A 21,754-nucleotide genomic window follows, 5' to 3' on the forward strand; every position below is an offset into this window, starting at 1 on the left:
AGAGAGCAGTTTCTGTTAGAGCTAGTGCTGCTGGAAAAAGTTATACCATCTCACTGAACCTGCCATCACACTGCTTTGCCTCTTATGACCTAGTTTCAAGCAGCGTATTGGTGCCACACCAGCTAGCTGTAGTTGACAGGCAAATCTCTGCTGACCATTAATATTTCAACCATATTAAAACATGGATTTCACCTTGAGCGCTATTCAAACTAGGCTAGTTTTACTGGAGAAGGTTCTGCAATATAAATCACCACCAAATTACTGTGGATTGGGGCCCGACCAACCAGAGAAACTAAGGAGCTAAAACTGTTATCCTAAATATGATAGCTGAATAGCTAAATATAGTCAGATTCTGGCCAAAGTAAATATAGTAAATATAAAAAATAAATTTCCATTATGTTCTGAACATTGACATAAACAAGCCAGTGAATCAAATTAGTGCTTTATCACTGAGATATAAAAATTTTTTGATACTGATACATCTGCAGGACCTCAATTTTGTTCTTTAATAATGGTCAGTAATGGTCAACCAGTGTTACATAACAGGCATTGCACAGAGCAATGTCTTTTACCAGGTTTTAATATTACTTTACTGTGATTTCATTAGGAGTACTATTACCGAAGAAACTCCTGCCCTGTTGTTATGCAGACACATGCAGGCATGCCCTGTAAAGTGGATGCTGGGGGTGACAGGTCCTGCTATCGGAAGGAAAAGCCGGGTAGAGATGCAAATTTGCTAGGCCTGCTGACTGCAGAGTATTCAAATATTAAACAATGTCACTTACTGGTTTAGTGTGGGGTTTGTGCCCAAAACAAAAGAGGTTGCTCTCTTTGGTCCCGACCTCAGCCACCCCATCTTATAGCACCCCCTTATGGGATCACCAGTTGAGTTGGGCAAGGTTTGAACTGTCCAGAAAGAAGGTACACATTCAAAGAGATGGGAATTTTTGCATTTTTAATCATTTTAGTTAGGGCTAAAAATCTCTGACCACCTAACGATTGGATTACAGTTCTGTAGGAAATTATTCAGTGCTTCATGAAATATTTTCATGCCAGACATGCAACTAGATTATTTTAATACGATTGAGAATTACATTGGTTTTAAATACACAAATGTGTAGATGAACAATTACTCCAACTTGTTTTGGGATTTTTAATGAAAATAGCAAGGTAAAAACAAGTTCACTCCGGCACACCCAATAAATTCACACATCTGCTTCACCATATGTCATCAATTTGAGTGGTTCAGCCGTTGTATTTGCAGGGGTGGGCTATTTTTTTCAGAGAAAATTAAAGCAGGCTTATTTTAGAAAGGGCTTGTTGGGGAGACATGTTCAGGTAGCAAGTGACAGTATGTTTACAGTGTTCTTGGGGCTGAGAGTGGACACCTGTCATGTCCTCTAAGGCATGTATGTCTTCTCACTGCAAGCTTTTCTGCTACAGCAGCCTGTAACAGTTATCTGAATTATAAATGACATGGAACGCTCTGCTGTTATTCTTATATCACAGACCCAGAGCATTCCATAGCACGCACACACACACTCTGGTGTCTGTCACTGAAGGTCAGTTTGTGTAGGTTAGCTTAAAGAGAATTGACAGTGTCAGAGTTGGGCAAGGATCTGATTTGGTATAAAATACACGTTTGAAAGGTTCTCAGTTGAGCAAAAGGTCAGTGTATTTAATCAGGGTGCTGCAAAGAGAGCATTTAGGACAGACTGACAGATTGGTTTCTGTTATCCGTGTCCTTGCAGGACAAAGTGCACTGTTGTGTCCTCATCTCTTTTTTTGTGCCGTTATGATTTGCTCTCTGGGGTGTCACTGCGTTCCTCACATCAGACAGATCAGTACTGTCCTAGGCTGGTAGTAATCTAGAGTCTTCTTTTTTAATCAATGAATTAGTCACCCTTTTATTTAAACTCAGAGTACATTGAGTGTGACCCTCATTAGTTAACACATTAGAAAACACATTTACATAAAGAGGCACTGCTAATGTATCATGTAGCTGGTAAAATAAGTTAATCTATTATAAGTTTCATTTACTTGTAAACATTTCACTGTAAAACAGTGCTGATATTGCTTTGAAGTTCCTTGTTTTTCATTACAATATTTTAATCAACAATGGAGCCTGAACATAAAACACCATTGCGGTTAAAATAAGAAACATATGAATTGTATCTAATCCTAACCTTTTGTATTAGAGTGCCATGTAACTTAAGGTACACACAATGTAAAATAAGGAAAATCATAGCCAAGTAATTTATTTCACAATACTCAGTTAAGAACTGACATTTGGACCAGATAGTAAAGCACTTTTTAAATAAAACTATTGGGGCTGAAATTATCTATTGTTGCTTTAAGCTTCCTAAAATCAGTAACATAATTTCCATATTTCATATTCATATAGATTTTTATTCCAGTATGTTTCATTGGAGCCCCTCTTTTTTCTACAATGTAAGAAAATGTCTAGAAGAAAGTGCTCAGTTTAGAATAAATAATGCAGGCACTGAATCTCTCCTGGTCAGGATAATTTTCATAATGGTCAGAAGATTTTGAATGCTTCAAAAGAGACCAAATGCAACTCAGGATTTGAGAGTACAAGGGGTATACACCTGTCTTTTTGATCCAAGCTGGAGTGTTTACCAGTCACAAGTTAATAAAAAGTTACCAGAAACGCCCAAGCAAAAGCTTTACGTGTGTGTGTGTGTGTGTGTGTATATATATATATATATATATATATATATATATATATATATATATATATATATATATATGTATATATATGTATGTGTGGGTAATTATACAATTCGTAGTAAGAGCCAGCTCTTTTTGCTATATTTTTCACATCAGAATTTCTCACATCATTTGTCTCATATCTGCGTCTTGTACACTTGCACTAAGATCTGACGCACCGCCCCTTTGCTAGAGTTTAGTAAATATTATAGTCATTTATGCTGTCAGTAGCAACAATTTCCACACCCACCAACCCTGCCTTCATGCCATCGCCTCCACTGTTTCCGATTTGACAGCAAACATTGTTTCGGCTGTAAACAAGAATAAATGTGCCATTGTTGGATGGCAGGTCGTTTTCAAGTTGTAGATTGTACAGGCAATTAAACACCTAGGTAGGTTCTGTATTTCAGTTTAACTGATGGAAAACAGTTCTTGGCTGAGTTCTTGTAAAATAGTGCAATTTCTTGGCTAAATCGGTGATGTTGCTATGTGAAGTTTTTCTGACCTTAATCAGACTAGTGATACAAAACCGACATGTTGGAAAGGTCTCAGAGAGGTCAGGTTGCTTAGACATCTCTGATGAATCTAAATAAGATGGTAAATTTTAAATTTCTGTGTGTTTGCTACATTGGCATTGTCGGTAAACCACCATACACTCATAAAGCAAAACAGGGTTATAGATGTGAATCTGAGCCCTTACACATCCTGCTGCATCCTGGTCTCCTGGTCAGTGGTTGGCCCCCCACAGCGGTCTGTCCATGTTCTCTGACTCTGTTTTGAAGATTAGACCACCGTACAGCATTGCGCAGCGTCCAAAATTTTGTGCTCTGGCGCTGACACTGCAGCTGACTGCAAGCTCCGTTCAGTTTCTCAGTGCCCTACTCAGTATTTTGCCAGTACTGCATTTAATTTACCAAAATTATCTTTAATTGGTTTAAATCAACTCTGTTGTACCGCTCTGCTACAAGACGCTCTGTGGTCTCACTGCTGTGGTCCATTGCAACCATTTTTGAGCTATACAGAGCAGCGCAGTGACAACTCATATTCTGCCTAGTCACCGGCTTGTGTTCCCACATCGTGAGCAATAGCAGTTTTTATCAATGTACATCTTTAGTGAGCTATTTTCAGAGGAGTAATTACAGTTAGATGCAATGTATGGGGTATATTTATTGAATTCCGGTTCTTGAGAATGGCAGATGGTGACACATGGGGGGAGTATCGGTACCATGCCTTCTGTCACACATTCAAATAGTGTGTAATAAACACACTCTCTCTCCCCATCAGCTTACTCTGTTTACCTGTTGACACCCCCACCCATTGCCTGCCTGCCTGATAAACTGGCAATGATGTCACAGCTTTATTATTGGAGGAGTTGTTTGTGTTTAAGCGTTGCCCCGGAGACCAGGCAGCAGGCCAGCTTGGCCAGAAAGCAGTAGGTAAACTGCGGCTTCAGCAGCAGCGCAGCACAAAGCATCTACTGTTCTCCATCTGAAAACTGTGTGTATTTTTATTTGTGTGTGTGTGTGTGTATGTGAGAGAGCACGAGACAGAGAGAGAGAGAGAAAGAAAGAAACCGAGGGTGTGCACACTCCTGGCAAACAATGAGGGAATTTGACGTACAATGTGACGTAAACGTAATATAAAACTTCAAGCCACTTTACCTGTAAATACCTGAAATTATTCATATTTTGTCAAGCATGTAGTTAGTTTCAGCCTTGCTCCAAAAGTGTTTTGTTCCCATCTCACAGTTGCTGCATTCAACACTGCTTGTTTATCTCAGGTTCTGTGATCTATTTTCGCACATGTGCAGACTAAGAAATCCAAAAGAAATCAAAATAAGAGTATGCATGCACTAGAAAACTGATAACTAAGCTTAAACCCAGCACTCTTTATCAGATTTCTCAGTCGAATATCTAGGCCTGACTCTGATCTAAGAAATTGGACTGTTGTTTACATGTCCATTTGAACAGATGGATAACTGCATAATGTAAACACATTTACTGGCAAACAGTAGCATGGGAAGGTTTTTTAATTTGAGGGTGCTAAAATTTGGGGAGCGCTTCAGCACTCTCAGGCTCTGGTTCTTACTGTAAAAATGAATTTGTGAGAACAAGCTTTTTACACATGCCCAGCTTGTGCTGTTATTAATCGGAGTTGGCATTAGAGTGTCAGACTAGAGCCAAAGATTGCTCTTTTCATTTTCCCTTAAGAGAAGCAGAAAAGAAGTAGTGAAACCATCCATAAACAGTCTTCTGGCTATTCAGATCTTAAATGGGCCCTTTGACCAGCAACAACATCCATGTTTCAAGTTCCGCAACAGCTGATGCTTCCCTTTAGCTATATACCACGATACTTCTGCTTTTAACACATTCTCACGCACACATACACTAATGAGTCTTCTTGTCCATTTTTCTCACATGGAAATACAAGACAGATGAAATCTTCACATGACAGTAGGGCTGGACCTGAATAATTGACCATTCAGATATTCGTTTTTTGGGTAGGTATTCAGTTTTGAATTCTGGGATTCAGTTTTTTCAAATATAGCCTATCAATTAAAGCTAACTGCAAAATACTGTAACAGTTCAGGTTCTTGGGAGTCACTTAAACGACTCAAGGTCATGCTCCATGAAGCAGCTTTATATTTAATTTGCTGAAAACAAGGCCGAACATGGTTAGAAGAAACACAGTCTCTCACAGTGCTAACAGCTAAAAACACAACCTTCTGCTCAGCTTCAGAAGACCCACCACTCAACCAGTATTCATGCTCTTAAACCAAAAAAAATCTTATATGAATAAACCTAAAACAGCCTAACAAACATTTCTTCTCTTAAAATTAACTATTTACAACGAAGCATGGCAGTGCCACGTTACATTTTGTTAGCACATTGACGTACTACATTTATACTTTGTATTTGCACTGTTAAGATGTGGCAAATAAACTATCTAAGCTCAGGCACTTAACATCTCGCTCACTCACAGCAGTGAACATCATGCTAACGTGGTGCTAGACAGCATAATTTCCCAGGCTGGCTACAAACAGTGCCCCGCCGTACTGGACCCTTACTAGGGCTGTGATGTATGCCCTTTGTACCTCGAGTTAGACCACTGCGTAAAGTGCAGATTAACCCAGTCGTGCACTGTGCTGTTACCCCCTAGCCCGCCAATACGAGAGGCTCTTGGGCCTGGTAGATGGAGTGAAGCTGTATAAATAACAGCTATCAGAGTATACACAAGCATTATAACTGATCAGAGAATTATTGTAGCCTAGGACGGAATACAGTAAATAAAGAATTAGTAACCAACAAAAAAAGGCTGGTTGCTGAGCAGTGCAACTGACTGAGATGGTGCAGGTCTTGCTGTTTTTGCAGTGATTAGCAGGCTGAAACATTCCTCCCTGTGAAATCCCATCCTGGACAGGTGGCAGAACCTCTCCCCACCCAGAGACATTCCGGAGAGGACAGCAGGGGTTAGGGTTACCCCCTTCTAACACACATTGACTGGGCCATAGCCACACCATTGGTCATGCAGCAGGGTGTATGGGTCACCACACACAGGTTTGTTTTTAGACCTCGTCAGGAGTTCATATGTCTTATATTTATTTGGATTTTTTTTTAAAGAATTTCTAAGCATAACCCTCACTTCATTTAAAAAATGATTTTGCCCTATCATCTTTTAAAATTGAATAAAGCTTTTGTGAAAAGCTCTTTATAAAGCCAGGAATTTGTTGATAGACAGAATAGTGACAAGTAATTTTAAGAGAATTCAAATAGTCATGCAAGTTCAATGTGCCCAACAAATATCCATAATGGCACATCAATTCTATGCAACTGTGGAGGTTAGTAATTAAAGGACAATCAAATGCTATTGTGAGTACAGTAGTGATTATTTAGGATATGTACAAACCCAATTCCAAAAAAGTTTAGACAGGATGTGAAATGTTGTTAAAAACAGAAAGCAGTAATTTGTAAATTCTGTTTGACCCATTTTAAATCGAAGATGTTACAAAACACAGTGTTTTGTGTTTTACCATATGAACATTGTTTTTGTAAATATATATTCTCTCCAAATTTGATGCTTGCAACACATTCTAAAAAAGTTGGGACAGGATCATGTTTACTACTGTGTTACATCAATTTTTCCTTTTAACAGTAGCTAATAATCATTTGAGGATTGGAGACACAAACTGATCCAGTTTAGAAAGTATATTTTTTGCCGTTCTTCTGTTATACAAGTTTTCAGCTGTGTAACTATACAGTGCCTTTGTTTTTGTATTTTGAGCTTAATAAGACACACATTTTCAGTAAGAGACAGTTTTGGACTGCAGGCAGGCCAGTTTAGCACCGGCACAGTATGATTACACAGCCATGCTGTTGTAACACATACAGAATGTGACTTGTTGTCATGTTGTCATAAGCATGGGTGTCCCTGAAAAAGACAGCATCCAGAAGGCAGTATTTGTTGTTCCAAAATGTGTTCAGTGTTAATGGTGCCTTCACAGATATGCAGGTTACCCACTAGCAGGGATGAGAGGGTTACTTTTAAAATGTATTCTGTTACAGATTACTGATTACTTGTAAAAAAACTTAATTGTAACTTAATCCAAAGGATTACTATATTAAAGGCCCTGCACAGCTGTTTTTAAAAATTTGGGAAAAATAAATATTTCAGCAAACAATTTTAAATATTTCAATTATCTTCAAATTTTTTCCCCAAAAATGACAATAAAGGAGTGTTGTGTATTTTGTTTTTTTCTCTGTCGCCTATTCTGCCATGTGGGTGTGGACCCCAGCAGATTAATTGTCAGAAGAGAAAATTCAAAAAAGAAACTTTTGAATAGAACGTCAACTTCAGCCTAACTCCAAAATGAACACCATGTTATAATTTGGCTTTTCTTGTTGACTGAGACGCTGCTGTTAGGTGTCATGTTGGTGAGACATGCTCAGGCTTTGATGGTGGTAATTTGTAGACGCTCCCCAATCTGCTCTCGGCAGTTTCAGCAGTTCAATAGAAATTATCGTGATCTTCAAGTTTAAAAAGGCAATCATTTTACATGAAAACTTACTGGAAGCTGATTATCTTAGTTACAAATAATGATCATTTGCACAGTTAACATTTTGCACTCATCATTCAAAAACTATTGTAAATCTTACACGTGAAAACAAAACTAACTTTGCAGCTCATGAGACTTTACTCTCCTTCACATGTTGGTCTGTTAGTAATTGTTAATTCACTTCATTAAAATCTGGCAGCTTAAGGTTCTAAAATTTTTTATTTATAGCTGGTTAAAATTTTATGGAACAGCGAACAAAAATAAAGAGTTTATTGCCTGACCAGATCAGTCTACAGCACTCAGATAACAAGCTGAGTGGTCTTTAGCCCAGAGGACACAGCCTCCATGATTTACAAAAACAATTTCAAATTTTGATTCGTTGGACAACAGGACACTTCTTCGCTTCCCCTCAGTCCATTTTAAATGAGCTCGGGCCCAGGGAAGGCAGCGAGGTGTCTGGATCCTGTTTATATACAGTTTCTTCTTTGCATTTTAGAGTTTTAACTTGCATTTGTGGATGCAGTGACAAACTGTTTTCATAGACAGTGGAAGTGTTCCTGAGCCCATGCAGCCATTTCCACTACAGAATCATGTCTGTTTTTAATGCGTTGTCACCCGAGGGCCCGAAGATCAGCATATACTGTTTTTTGGCCTTGTCCCTTACATACAGAGATTTCTCCAGATTCTCTGAAACCTTTAATGATATTATGTACTGTAGATGATGATATCCCCACGTTCTTTGCCATTTTATGTTGAGAAATGTTATTCTTGAATTGCACTATTTGCCCACACAGTCTTACACAGAGTGGTGAACCCCTCCCCCATCTTCACTTCTGAAAGACTCAGCCTCACTGGGATGCTCTTTTTATACTCAGTCACGTTATGGATCTGTTGCCAATTAACCACCAGTTTTTTTTTTTAGCATTACACAACTTTACCAGGCTTTTGTTGCCCCCGTCCCAACTTTTTTGGAACACGTTGTTGGCATCAAATTCATCAAAATTGAGCATATGTTTTTCAAAAAACAATAAGATTTCTCAGTTTCAACATTTCATATGTTGTCTTTGTACTATTTTCACTGAGATATTGGGTTTAAATTATTCGTATATCATTGCATTTTGTTTTTATTTACATTTTGCACAACGTCCTGACTTTTTTGGAAATAGGGTTGTACATATTTACATACATGGACCTATGGATTTGTTATTAGAGTCACTATTGGTAAAGAGACAGTTGACATTATGCCTCTACCTTCTGCTGCATTGAAAGTCAATGCAGTTTTTAACCTGACAATGATATTTATCCCACAAAATTATTGGTGGGCAATAAGACAATATTTATCATTATTGCGATAAATTACATTACATACCCCTTCGTCACTGTTTCTTCCTCAATCTGTCATGGATATTGTCAGTACTTAAATAACACTGCCTGACTGCATGTTTCATTACAAAGAGAGCATAATTATGCCTGTCTAATTGGTTTTAGTGCAACGCAGCATGTGAAACACTTAAACAAAAAAAAAAAAAAATTGTGTTTCTAGTTTTCATAGCATTTTTTAAATGTTCATATTTTAAGGGTTTTGCTTGTTGGTTTTTTGCCTGTTCCAAGTTATCAAACGTCAGAAAAACTAAATATAGTGATCCATATAAATTGTGGTTTTCTACCCACCTCTACTAAAAATAACAATTTCAGCAGCTCTATAAAAGACCTAAACTCTACTAAAGACCATTTTAAAAATATCCTGAACTTAAAAATTTGTCGACATCTGCTTCACAGTAGGTCTCAACAAATACAACTATGGTGGCGCCTACGTAAATGCATATGCAGCACAATATGCTAATTCCCATCCCACTCCTTATTGGCTGGTTCATTGTTTTGCTGTGAGAAAGCTTTGACAATCCCTGCAGTGAATGTGCATGGTGTTTGCCAACTGGACAGTTAATGTGATGGTGCCTATTTTTGCTTTATTTGCAGATTTCATAATAAAAAATGGACTGTAATGGAGGATGTGGGAACTTTAATATCCACTGATTGCTGTTCTGTAGCACCAGTTTAGCCACTATATGAGAATTAATCAATTGAGCCTTTAACATTCAGCCCCAATAGTGACTAGTACTGAGATTGTATTGTCTGTTACCAAACACACAGACAAACACACACACACACACATGCATGTACACTCACTCCTTTGCATTTCTGACAAACCCTTATCTGCCCTTCCTTGGTGACAGCTATTTGTAGGTTGCAGCCCCACTACAGGGTCATAGACTGGAGGCTCTTGTGTTGGACCTGGCACGCACCCTACTGTAATTGTTTTCTGGCAGCACTGCCATACAACCAAACACACACACACACACACACACACACACACACAGCAGCGCGGTACGTCATCCAGGGCACCCATATAGTTACGGCCTTATTAGAACCTCGGCGGAGCCCAGCAACTACAAAGCATGCAGAAACCCAGCACACTGCAGTACACCATCACCCTCAAGTAGTGTATGAAAGCGTTGGCAAGAAATACTGAGGATAGCATAGTTCACCGTACAGTAAGCCGACCAACAGCAATTATATTAGTAATTGAGTAATTAGTTTGACAATTACTGAAATAATCAGAGTTTTCTAAAAGGACCAAACAATAAATGGCCTTAACTGAACAATAGAAAACCATGCATAGCTTTACTGCAAAGAGAAAACTAGAAAAGCTTTACTCTACAGAGACTTAAAATATTAAGGGCAGGAAAAATAATCAGTTCTTAGCATAGCAATTGTCTCTTGAAAGATTCTGAATTGATTCACAGAACATCACAAGCAGATTTTTCATATAAGCTCTACATTTCACATACTGTAGAATAAACACCCGTGCCTCCAGAGACATTGTAAAATGGATGCTTTGGTGCAGCTTTCTTGGAGGAGGGGAAAAATATGGGATCATATTAATGCACCCATATTTGCAGTAATAAATTGGTGTCAGATTTTGCATAGGTGAAAAAAAAGGCCTGAAATTATAAACTTACCCAATGCAAAAACATGTCTTTGTTTAACAGTCAGCGCAAGACATCACAAACTGGCTAAAAGGCTAGTCCAGTAATATTCGGAGTTAGGCGTTAATAGTTCTTTTTTTGTTTATTTATTATTAGATTTGAACAGGCTGTTTTGTATTGGTTACCTGACCTTTAAGACTGATACATGTAATTTACCTCTTTTTTCATTAGTTGCTCTGTATTGTACCATATTCAAAAAGCAATCTGGGCTGAAACACTCTTTATAACCAGCACAAATGAGCAGCACTGAACTGCTGTGGATGAAAGATGTTGAGTTTCAGTATTAATGAAAGATTTTAATTAAATCTGTTCATGGGGAAAAAAGCATATAAGCTAAAATAGAACAGAAAGTAGGTCTAAGCTGTGGCAAACCTTGTTAGTGTCAAATACAGGAGAAAAGCACAATGTGCGATATAGAATTTTAAAAAATGGAGATTTTTTTATTTTTTTTTATTTTTATCATTTTTAGTTACATTTTTAGTTGTTTATTTTTTCAGTTATGTAATTGAGTTTAATTGAAATTAAGTGATCAGCCCCAAACATATAATAGAATATAATCAGTGATGTTCATATTCAGCATTTAGCCAAAAGAATCCACCATATTTGGGATTCTTTTTTGGTTTCTGTGTGTATTTTTCTTTCTTTTGTTGCTTAAGATGAGGTTGCATGGTCATGTGTTTCCCTCACGTGCAAATCCATATGTTATGGACACTGGAAATCGCATAGTGTTAAGTATTAAGAAATTTAGTAATGCATATTTATATTTAACGCACATTTCAGCCCGTCTTTGCCAGAGTTTTTTTTATCAGGACCTCTTTCCAAAGAGGAGGGTGTATCTTTTTTCATCCTCAAGCATGTAGCATCAGATTGAATCTGCTAATGAGGCATTGCTGTCTTTGAAATCTCACATCTCTTTCCCCACCATTTAGAGCATGCTGGGTAATCACCTCAGCCATTCAGACTCACTGTTATGTTATTACATGCTGACATTGCACTTCCATCTAACATTTTAGATATTTAATATTTTACCCTTTTAGCTTTATTGATTTTTGCTAATATATGCTAATTCCAAATTGGTGCCCGCAACACCTACTTTCTAGTTTTCACAGGGCCATTTTGAGACTAAGAAGTTTGTGGAATGTTCTAAACACCTGTCTTGGTACTTTCCACAGGTAAACAAGTGCACAGGTAACAGGAGATGCTATTATGATTGAGGATAAAAGGAGCATTCACAAAAGGCACAGTCACCACTTGGCAAAAACCTGCATAAGCAAATAGTCCAACAGTTCAAGAACAAAGTTTCTCTACATACAATTGCAGAGTTTATAGATTTCACCATTTACAGCCCATAACATTATTGAAAGATTGAGAGCATCTGGAGAAATTTCTGTGTCAAGGGCAAGACTGACAACTAATATTAAATTGCCATGACTATCAATCCCTCAGATGGCACTGTGTTAAAAACCAACATGCTTCTGTGATGAACATAACCACATGGTCTCGGGAATACTTCCGAAAACCCTCAGTCAGTAAACACAGCTTGTCGCTGCATCTACAAATAGTTAAGATTCAGAAGCCATATATCAACGACATCCCAGAATGACTTCTCTGGGATAAAGCTCACAGAGATGTTCTGACGCAAAGTGGAAACGTGCTGTGGTCTATTATGTCCACTTTTTTTTCCTCTCTGGAAATGATGGTCATGTTCTCTGGGCCAGAGAGGAAAAGGACCATCCCAATTGTTTCCGATGCAAAATTCAAAAGCCAGTGTTTGCCCTGGCATGGCTGTGTGTTACTGACAATATTATGGGTAAATTGCACATCTGTGAAGGCAGCATTAATGTTGAGGGGTACATGCACATTTTGGAGTAAGATATGCTGCAATCTAGATAATGTCTTTTTCAGGGATGTTCCTGCTTGTTTCAGTCAGACAATGCTGAGCCACATTACAACAGCATGGGTGCATAATTAGAAAGTGCATGTACTAAACTGGCCTGACTGTACTCCAGATCTGTCTCTTAATGAAAACTAATGCCACGTTATGAAGCATAACATTCAGACTGTTGTCATATGAAGTCACGTTCATATGAAATGGCGCTAATGCTAATAGCCCACACCTCCTGATTAAGAGTGACATCGGGCAGCCCAACTCTGACCTTGATCCCTAACTTGGGGTTTCTCAGAGCTGCTCCAATCAAAATTCCACCTTCACAATAATTGATGTCAATGAATGATTACTGAGCATTGCTAAAGGGAAGGTGATGTAACACAGTGCAAAATATGCCCCTGTCTCAACTTTTTTTTGGAACATATTGCAGGCATCAAATTTAGAATAAGTGCATATATACAGAAATATAGTAAAGTTTATTATATTGTTATTATATTAATTAAATGTTTCAACATAAATATCTTGTCTTTGTACTATTTTCAGTTGAGACATATCAAAAAGGTCAAAAAGGATTTGCAAATGATTGATGTTTGTATTTGCATTTTTCTACTGTCCCAACTTTTTTTGGAATTGGATTTGTCCATCAAGTAGGCATTGTGTTTATAATGTAGAATAACAGTGGTATGGTGAGGGAAAAAATAGTTCTTATTGGGTGTGCTGGACGATTGGTAAAACGTTATCTCATTTGTCATGGGCAAAACATAATTCTGTGGTGTCTCTCAGAGAGCCTGGTTTTGTTAACTTTCAGAAAGGGAAATAGCAGCGCTAGCAGTCTTTGTGTTGTATTATCTTAAGAGTGTTATTTCTGGAGTTCATGGACAAACTAAATGTCCCGACATCGCTCTGGGAGAGAGCATTGGCTCCATATGACTGTGTTATTGGCTGCTTCCCTAATAATTTCACATGTCTGTGAATGGCCTATGAAGTCTCTGGAGGAGGCTCTTTATCTTACAGTGCCGTGCGCTGCTCTGGCACAGGGACCTACTCAGCACGAGCTGGCATTTCAAACAGAGAACAAGCAGGCTCCCACATCTTCCACGCCTTTCCCCTCTGTTTCTTTTGGTCTCTGACTTGCTCTTGCTGTCTTGCTTGCACTGATGCTCCCAGGCTGTGTAAAACATGTCAATTTGCTTGGTCATTATTTCCTTTTTTGCTTACTAGTAAATGGAAAAACATTTTGTGACAATTCAGAGCTTTCTTTTTGTCCTCCTCACACCTACACAGCTTTTCCACTTTTATTTCTGTCCATATGTTTAATCTCTTTTTGTCTGGTTCTGTCTCCCCTATTCTCCTGCCATACCACACCCCCTCCATCTAGGATATCTTTCCATCTTTCTCTCACTCACGTTATGTTAGGGGAAGTACGACTTGTTTCTCCAGTGGGCTTTAGCCTCAGTTTGCGATGGGAAGATATCAAGCCAAGAAAAACAGCAGTGTAACAGCTTAGGCTTAACAAAAGCCATAGAATATGGCGGTCCCACCCATTCTCCTGGGATAGGCCTTGTCACTCGCTTTGGCCGTTTGCTGTGAATTCAGTTGTGCTGCTTGTGAAAGATTGATGTGGTGCTAGTGCTAATGGCCCAGTCTCCTCAAGAGGCAGCCCAACTTTGACCTTGGTTCTTATTGCTGTTCCAGTCACCCATGCAGTGATCGTGTCAGCTGAAGCTGATTGTTTGATAAATACAATATAAGGAGTGTTTAAAAATGAACAGAGGAAATTTGAAGGCATGCAGACATTGCATACTGAGCAAATGAAATCAGCTTAGTTCTACTGGATGTATGCACATTTTCTAGATGTACACTTTTAACCACTTGTTGGTTATATCAGTGTTTCCCAATCCTGGTCTTGAAGCACCAAAGCCCTGCATACTTCAGCATTTTATCTGCTTTAACCCTTGATTTCACTAACTGGCCATTTTTACAAATCTTGAGTTGAAGTGAGACATAACTAATTTTGCTAATAGAAAGTGCATAAACATAAAAAGCACATTTGTTAGGGAATCCAGTACGACTGTATCCTTTCTCGTGTTTAGTTATTTATATACAAATAAAATTAAATATTTAATTTTATATTTTATTTATAAATAAGCAGCCCCGTTAAGACTGCTTTTGTACATGACCCAAAATCTTTGTGTAAATGATTACATTACGCCTTGGACATGTAAAAGAAAGTTTTTCATTTTTTTTGTTATTTTTCATTCAACTTGTGACATTCAATTATTGTGTTAGGTGCTTCTTGAAAATGTGGCTCTGTCCTCCCTGTCTTGACTGTAGAAATAGATAGTTGTGCCGCACTGCCCTCTACAGGTCATATTATATATAGTTCCCTCATATTGCTTTTAAAAGAGTTAGAGGTGACTCAATTTCCAGTCCACAATGCTCTTGTGTCTAGCAGTATCTTTTTTTTCAGATAGGAAGATGATTTTGTTTTCACACACCGCTTAACTTCAGCAGAAGTTCTTTAGCACAGAGTTGTTTTGTAGACTTTTTTTTAAACAGAGTTTAAAACACTACAGTCAAAGTTCCACATTCTTAGCCCCGTAACATCTCTGAAAAGAGATGAGGCATGCTAGTAGCAACTGGTGTCATCCTCTTCATGTAGATTCCATGCAGTGTTTGACTTCACTGAGGTGTCTTTTCTGTCCGTTGTGTGCAGACGTGAAAGGCCCACCAAGTCATCGTTTCTCATGTGGACAGTCGCCTTTCTCCGAGCCCAACATCTGGGAAAGGAAGTACTGCATCCTGACCGACAGTCAGCTCATCCTGCTTAACAGAGAGGAAGAGGTAAGTTTCTCATTCACTCACTTCTGTCTCTCATTTTCCTATTTTATTAAACTGCTGAGAATAAGGGATGGCTTGAAGAAGGGGAGTTGTGTTGTGCTGAAGACTCCAAGCTTTGTTTATAAGTTTATAAATGGATCATATTAACCCTTAGAGTTATCATTGCCATATAGCTATGATGTTTAATTACAATTGCACTGTTGTTAGTTACGTCATGAATTAAGTTTACATTCAAATGTACATTCTATATCCAAGTATCCAAGTGCAATTTGTTTGCATTTGGTTTGATAGTAACCAATTATAGACATAGCAAAAATATCAAGAATGGTTTTCCCTTTTCGTCAAATTCAAATTATTATAAAACCTCTCCCCTTCTGCTCACGGACACAAATTCAGTATTCATTTAACATTGAGTGTGCGGATATCTGACAGAATTTCTCTGTTTTCATGTGCTACGAGTGAGAAAAAGCTAATATAAAGTTACAACATGCTTTTATCATCATCAGCAGCAAATGTGACTTTTAAGGCTCGCGTCTATGACCTTTCTGATGTGCTGTGAGAGTATGCACCCCCATGACTGTAATCTGTCTGGCCTTTCCCCAGATTCCGGCAGAGGTCCATGAGAGCCCCACAGATTTGTCTTCCAAGGGCCGCAATCTGAGGAGAACAGTTAGTGTCCCCTCAGAAGGACAATTCTCTGAGTATCCAGCAGAGGGAGCTTCTGTGTTAGGTAAGACAAATGCACTGCAATGATGTTTTCTTAGGAGTTAGGAATCTGTGCTGGGGTTATATAGTGTTTTAAAAACTTACCACAACAATGCTACATTTGATGCTGGATGATCCACATTAGTTTGCTATATTTGTATTTTTAAAAACTTGGTCATCACATGAGCAAGCCAATGACTGAATTGCTATTTAATTGGTTCATGAGACAGACATTGTAGTCTGACAGCTGAATTTTAGGCAACAGATTGTGGAAGGCCAGAAACTTCCTAGCTGTAATGTAGATAATGTAACTGCTGAGCTTCTTAGGCAGATGCATCAGAGATTCAGATGGAATAATGCTGTGGATTTTTCAGCTTGTCTAGGTCACTTCTGTATTGTTTCATAAATAGGCATGCTTATCCTGTTTACAGCCTCAGATCTGCCGTCCTTTTGGTTTCATTTAGAACTTAACATCTACGATTCAAATACTAAACACTGTCTGAACTAAGTGGAATCATTGTACTGTTTAACCTATTGGCCACTGTGTGCTGGTTGATGCCTGTGAGAAGAGGTGGTTTTGGAATGTGTCTAAGAAACAAATCCAGTCTGTGTGAAGCACTGTATCAGGCTTTCTTTCTCCTCCCAATACTCCATCAAGCAAGCATGCATTGCAGTGGCTGCTTTCCCATTCTCCTGTGTCATACGTTCCCCCCGTGACCCTTTCATGCTGCTCCATTGTGGACTCCAAGCATTAAAGAGGAGGTGATTATTTATATCTTAATGTATACACTGTTTAACAATGCATCCCTCTGTCACTGAGAGAGGAATGTCTTTGTTTGGCTGTTTACATCAGGGCTGTGATGAACCTTAACAGATAAAGCAGTGAAGACTAGGCTGTCTAAATCAGAAAACCATTAACCTTTTTTGGCATCAGAATAAATGGAAAAGAAAATGCATACAGAACGTAAATGTAATTCATTATGTAACTACATAATGATAAATTATGTAGTTACATAATTACACAATTACTAATAAATTACATTAATAAATTACATTAAAATAATGTCAATTAAATGTAAACCAATGGGTTTTTCCTCCTGGGGTTCACTCATAATGTACGCATGGTTTTACATATCAAAAACATTTATAATTAACCTGGGCTTTTTCCAAGCTCTCTTTGTCCCTTAGAATTAAACAGCCTGTTTTTTGTTACTGTGTTCCTAAGATTGATGTAGAAGGTACTCTGTTCTGATTCGCTGCCCTCTATTGTTCCTCATTCAAAAAGCAGATGGAGTTAAACTGCTGCAGGGTGAATAGGCTGAAATATGCCAATGCCAAAACAGGGCTCTGTGAGAGATACTCAGTTCTTCTCATTAATAAGACACCGCACTTCTTCCCTTTAAGCAATAAGTGCTACTCCTATGTAAGCAGATGTGTTTATGCCATGTCACATGTTCACAAATTCTATCACTTTGTGTGTGTATGTGTGTGTGTTTCATATTTAGGGTGGTTGATGAATAATCCATATATCCTTATTGATGATCTTAGTTTGGCAGAGATCATATTTGACAAGCATGAAGCAAAAAAGATTATTTCCTGATCAATGTTTATTGCTAGTGCTCACATGGAGACCTGAAAGAAGTTTTTTTCAGTTGTGAAACAGATTCTCCTGACATTTTTATAAGCAAATCTAGAGGGCACTGTGAGTTACTCAGTTGATGCGGTGTTCCTTGCACCCGTTTTGCCCCACTCCTTGGTTTATATTGTCCTATCAATTAAATGAAACATTTTATTGAAATAAATTGAAAAGCATAAAAATAGTTCATAGAGCGGTGTCATGGGACAAGCTGTCCTCGTGAGCTCTTCTTGAGTTTGAGCTCGCTATAGTTTTCTTGGTAGCTAAATTAGAATATGACAGAAAGTGAAGTACATACACATTAATACCTAATATCTGTTCTATGGGAAACCTCAGGCTATAATTAGTAAATAAACCTCACTGTTTTTTCTTGTTTGCTGGTAACGCTAGCACTGCTTTAGCCATTTCAGCTGATGAGTCTTGTCCTGCTTCCTCTTTGCAGTTCACACCAGTATCTCTGCTATTGTGTTCCTTTCAATGGCCTTTTAGAAAAGAGAAGCCGAGTGGGTTTGACCAGCTTTGGGCACACAGGCTTTTCTACATTCCTGCACGTCAAGCTAGGGCTGAAAAGGCAGTGAACAACATCGGTTGCTTTTGACTTATGCTTTTAGCTTGAGTTTTCTGATGTTGTTTGGTAGGAGAGATGTAAATGCAAATTGGATTTTCAGGACTAAAATGGAGTTCTTGGGTAAGTTTTTAACTTCCTGCATGTCATAATTCGTCTCAGGGAGTTATACTGCCATTTATGAAATTAGCATCTGATGGCTAGAAATGTTCAAATATGTTCCTCGAACATATACTAAACATGTACCATAGCCTGCAGTTTTAAGTCCTTTATGCATATCTGGTAATTTAGGTACTCTTTTTAATCGGCATGGTGCTTGTGACATTTGTTATAAAACTGGTGTCTCACAACTGTTGTGTATTGTTTTTGACTGCCACTGGTTAGTTCAATTAAACAAAAATACTACTTTTAAAATCTTCATGTACTCGATTTGCAGATATTATTATTCCTCAAACAGTACATTTACACCCAAATTTTATTACTAACAGTGCATTGCTGTGTTGATTCCTGTGACATTAACTTGTTGCCCACATCCATTATTTCGCCAGACTGCACTTTTGTCCATCGTTAATGGACGTCCATGAGAAGATTATTCTGAACAGCCGTTGTGGCCACAGTTATTGTTTGTAGGGGATGGGGGAGCAGATGGGTTGATTACTCTGCCGTTTCCACCTCAAGTTCTTACGTTTCCAAATTATATGCAGTTGGTGCGTTACTTTGCCTCAGAATTATTTATCTATATAAGTCAAAGAGCCAAAGCCTTTAGGGTCTGTGCTTCAAAACTTTTAAATGAATGAAATTAATACCTTTTTTTGGGGGGGGGGTCTGGCAACAGGAGACATGTTAAGTGTATGAAATAATTATGCTCCGTCTCTCTTTAAACTCAGCTTTTGAAGTGGAGATGCCTACTTATGAGTTTGCCAGTGTCTTCGGATTATCTTGTTTGTTCTTGAGCTTCACAAAGTGGAAAAAAAGTCAGGTGTTGCATGCTTGTCTGTGATAGGTCAGCATAAAAAAGAATGTGTGTGAGTTTCAGTTCCAGGCATTAATGCTCTGACATCATCAAATTCCACTCACAAGGGATCATCTCCTAAGCAGATGAATGAAATACAGAATGTAAACATTGACAAGCTGGAGGTAACCTTGGGGCGGAAGGAGAAACATCACCTCTTGTTTCTGTTAAGATTTGTTTTGTTTACAGACATTTCAGTGGACAATGAAGCACAAGGGGGAGATAAAATAACTGATAATCATAAAAATAACAATAAAGTGAAATTCAAAGAGTATTACAATATCTCATATGGCTTGGCAGTAAGTTACCCTCCCTGTGATTAGTTCCAGTGAGAGAAATGGAAACTGTACTAGTCAGAAACCTCAGGTGGAGATTCACTCTCACCCAGCCTAATCTTCCGCCCAAGATAAGAAAACGTACCATGGCAGACGCTAATTATTGTCAGGCGTCAGCACTAATGAAAGCACAGGGCTGTCCATCTTTTCAGACATGCAGACTTGCAGGGTTTAACCTTGCTGATGTAATGAAGATATTAAAGAGACCTTTTTCCTGGTGGCTGATGTAAATTAATGAACGCTTTGGCCATTTCCCAGCTGGTGCAGCATGTGTGTACATTCATGCATGCAGATTATTCATTATGCTTATTCATCTTACCTATCACCGGAAAATGTAGAGGAAGTTAACTTATTCAATACAGAACATTGCAGTTGAGAAAAAAGAGCCTTAAAGAGCATTAGTATTGATTGACTTCAAACTCTCTGAGTAGTTTCAGTAGATAATGAAAGTTAATCCAGTGGTGACCATCCCATAAGACATCTCCCTCCCTCACTCAGTCCCTCTGTTCTTCCCTCCCTCCTCGCAGTGAGTGTGCAGCGCCTGTGCTGATGTTTCAGCCTGTGTGGCAGATGTACTCGGATCTCTGTGTTATCTCCGGTGGTGTATCAGTCTCAGGAAGCCTCAGGCCAGATCAATGCTGTAAGTGGATTTTCAGTAGCAGAGGCTGTATGGAGAGAAGATGAGCTAGACGCTCTGACAGCCTGAGAGACAGAGACACAAACACATCAGGGCACGCTGACCTTGACTTACTGCACTAGATACAGCAACCAGGATGGGGACAGGGAGGAGAGAGGTAATATGAGCTGTGTTGAAGCACACTAGCAAACAGATCACAAGTGCTGTCAAGCCCATGATGACAAACAAAAAAACAAAACATCCACACAGTCTCTGTTGTAACAAAATCTTCTTTTTCATTTCTGAAATGAGAACTTCTTCATAGGAGAAGGAAAAAAACATTCTAACTTCCATTGCCAGGTTTCCATCCAGCTGTCAAATTAAATTCAAGTGAATTACTGAAATGTTCAAATTAGCCTGTGTTTCCATCAGCGCTGGAGACATAAAAGAATAAAAAGTCATGCTCTCTACTTCACACTTGTAAAAACGCTTGGGAGAATAATTGAGAGGGTAATTCTCAGCCGAGAGATCTTCATTGTTGAGCAACTTTTCATTGCTTATATGCTTTCATTACTTTTATGGCTATTTTGTACAGTATAAGAGCACAAAAACAGAATGCATTTATCCGCTGCTGGTCACATTACGAACAAGTCTTTAATCCAGGGGAAAAAAAGCACATGCTGATTAAATGAGCTGCTTAATGCAGTAAATGAATAAAATATCCTGTCTCTGCTACAAAACGATGCCATGAATGGCAAGTACTTCATTGACATTGCAGTCCAACTCATCCTTTTGGAAATGGAAATGTCCCAAAAACATGAAAATTCCCCTAAAGTGGCATGGAAGTTAAGTTTGTTCTGGCTCTGGAGCTAGTTATAGGAAAATTTTCCCTGTGACGTCGCAACCACGCCTGGGATGTAAAAAAAAAAATAAATAAAAATAAAAAAAGAAAGGTAAACAGCAGTAATTACTGTAATGCCATTCTCTTCACTGCCTGCAGCGGTGTCATGTTTGATGCAGATTTAAATAATGAGCCTTTCATTATTAAAAAAAAAAATCAGTCTGAAGAACAGAATGAAGGACTAATTTAGCTAGTCTAACCGAAGTTCTAAATTACAGGTCAGTTCCTTTAAAACTTACTATAACTTCAGCTGGATTAGCGGTTTCGCTAGCTAACAAGCATACTTACAAACTGCAGAATAACCAAATGTTTCAAGATGTTTTGCCCTGTTTTTTTAAGCACCGTATTTACTTAGTGTAGTGCTTCAGTTTTTGTCCTTCAGACTTAGGGTTGTCCTGTAATGTAAGGTGCATTATTTAAAGCCA

The 21,754-nt window shown here is 38.4% G+C and overlaps 1 protein-coding gene across 5 annotated transcripts in view; it reads left to right on the plus strand.

Moving 5' to 3' along the window:
• The window catches only part of rasal2 (RAS protein activator like 2), a 125,870-nt gene that overhangs the window by 39,042 nt on the left and 65,074 nt on the right, over positions 1 to 21,754 (plus strand). For 4 of the 5 annotated variants that reach the window (XM_036596067.1, XM_036596063.1, XM_036596065.1 and 1 more), the window contains exons 2-3: positions 15,435 to 15,562; positions 16,163 to 16,289. In XM_036596067.1, the coding sequence (XP_036451960.1) occupies positions 15,435 to 15,562; positions 16,163 to 16,289 (255 nt within the window). Of the gene's footprint in view, positions 1 to 15,434; positions 15,563 to 16,162; positions 16,290 to 18,445; positions 18,589 to 21,754 lie in introns of those variants that run through there. The other variant, XM_036596068.1, reaches the window with a different exon arrangement.

Source organism: Colossoma macropomum, unplaced genomic scaffold, assembly GCF_904425465.1.
Source record: "Colossoma macropomum unplaced genomic scaffold, Colossoma_macropomum, whole genome shotgun sequence".
Lineage (NCBI taxonomy): Eukaryota > Metazoa > Chordata > Actinopteri > Characiformes > Serrasalmidae > Colossoma > Colossoma macropomum.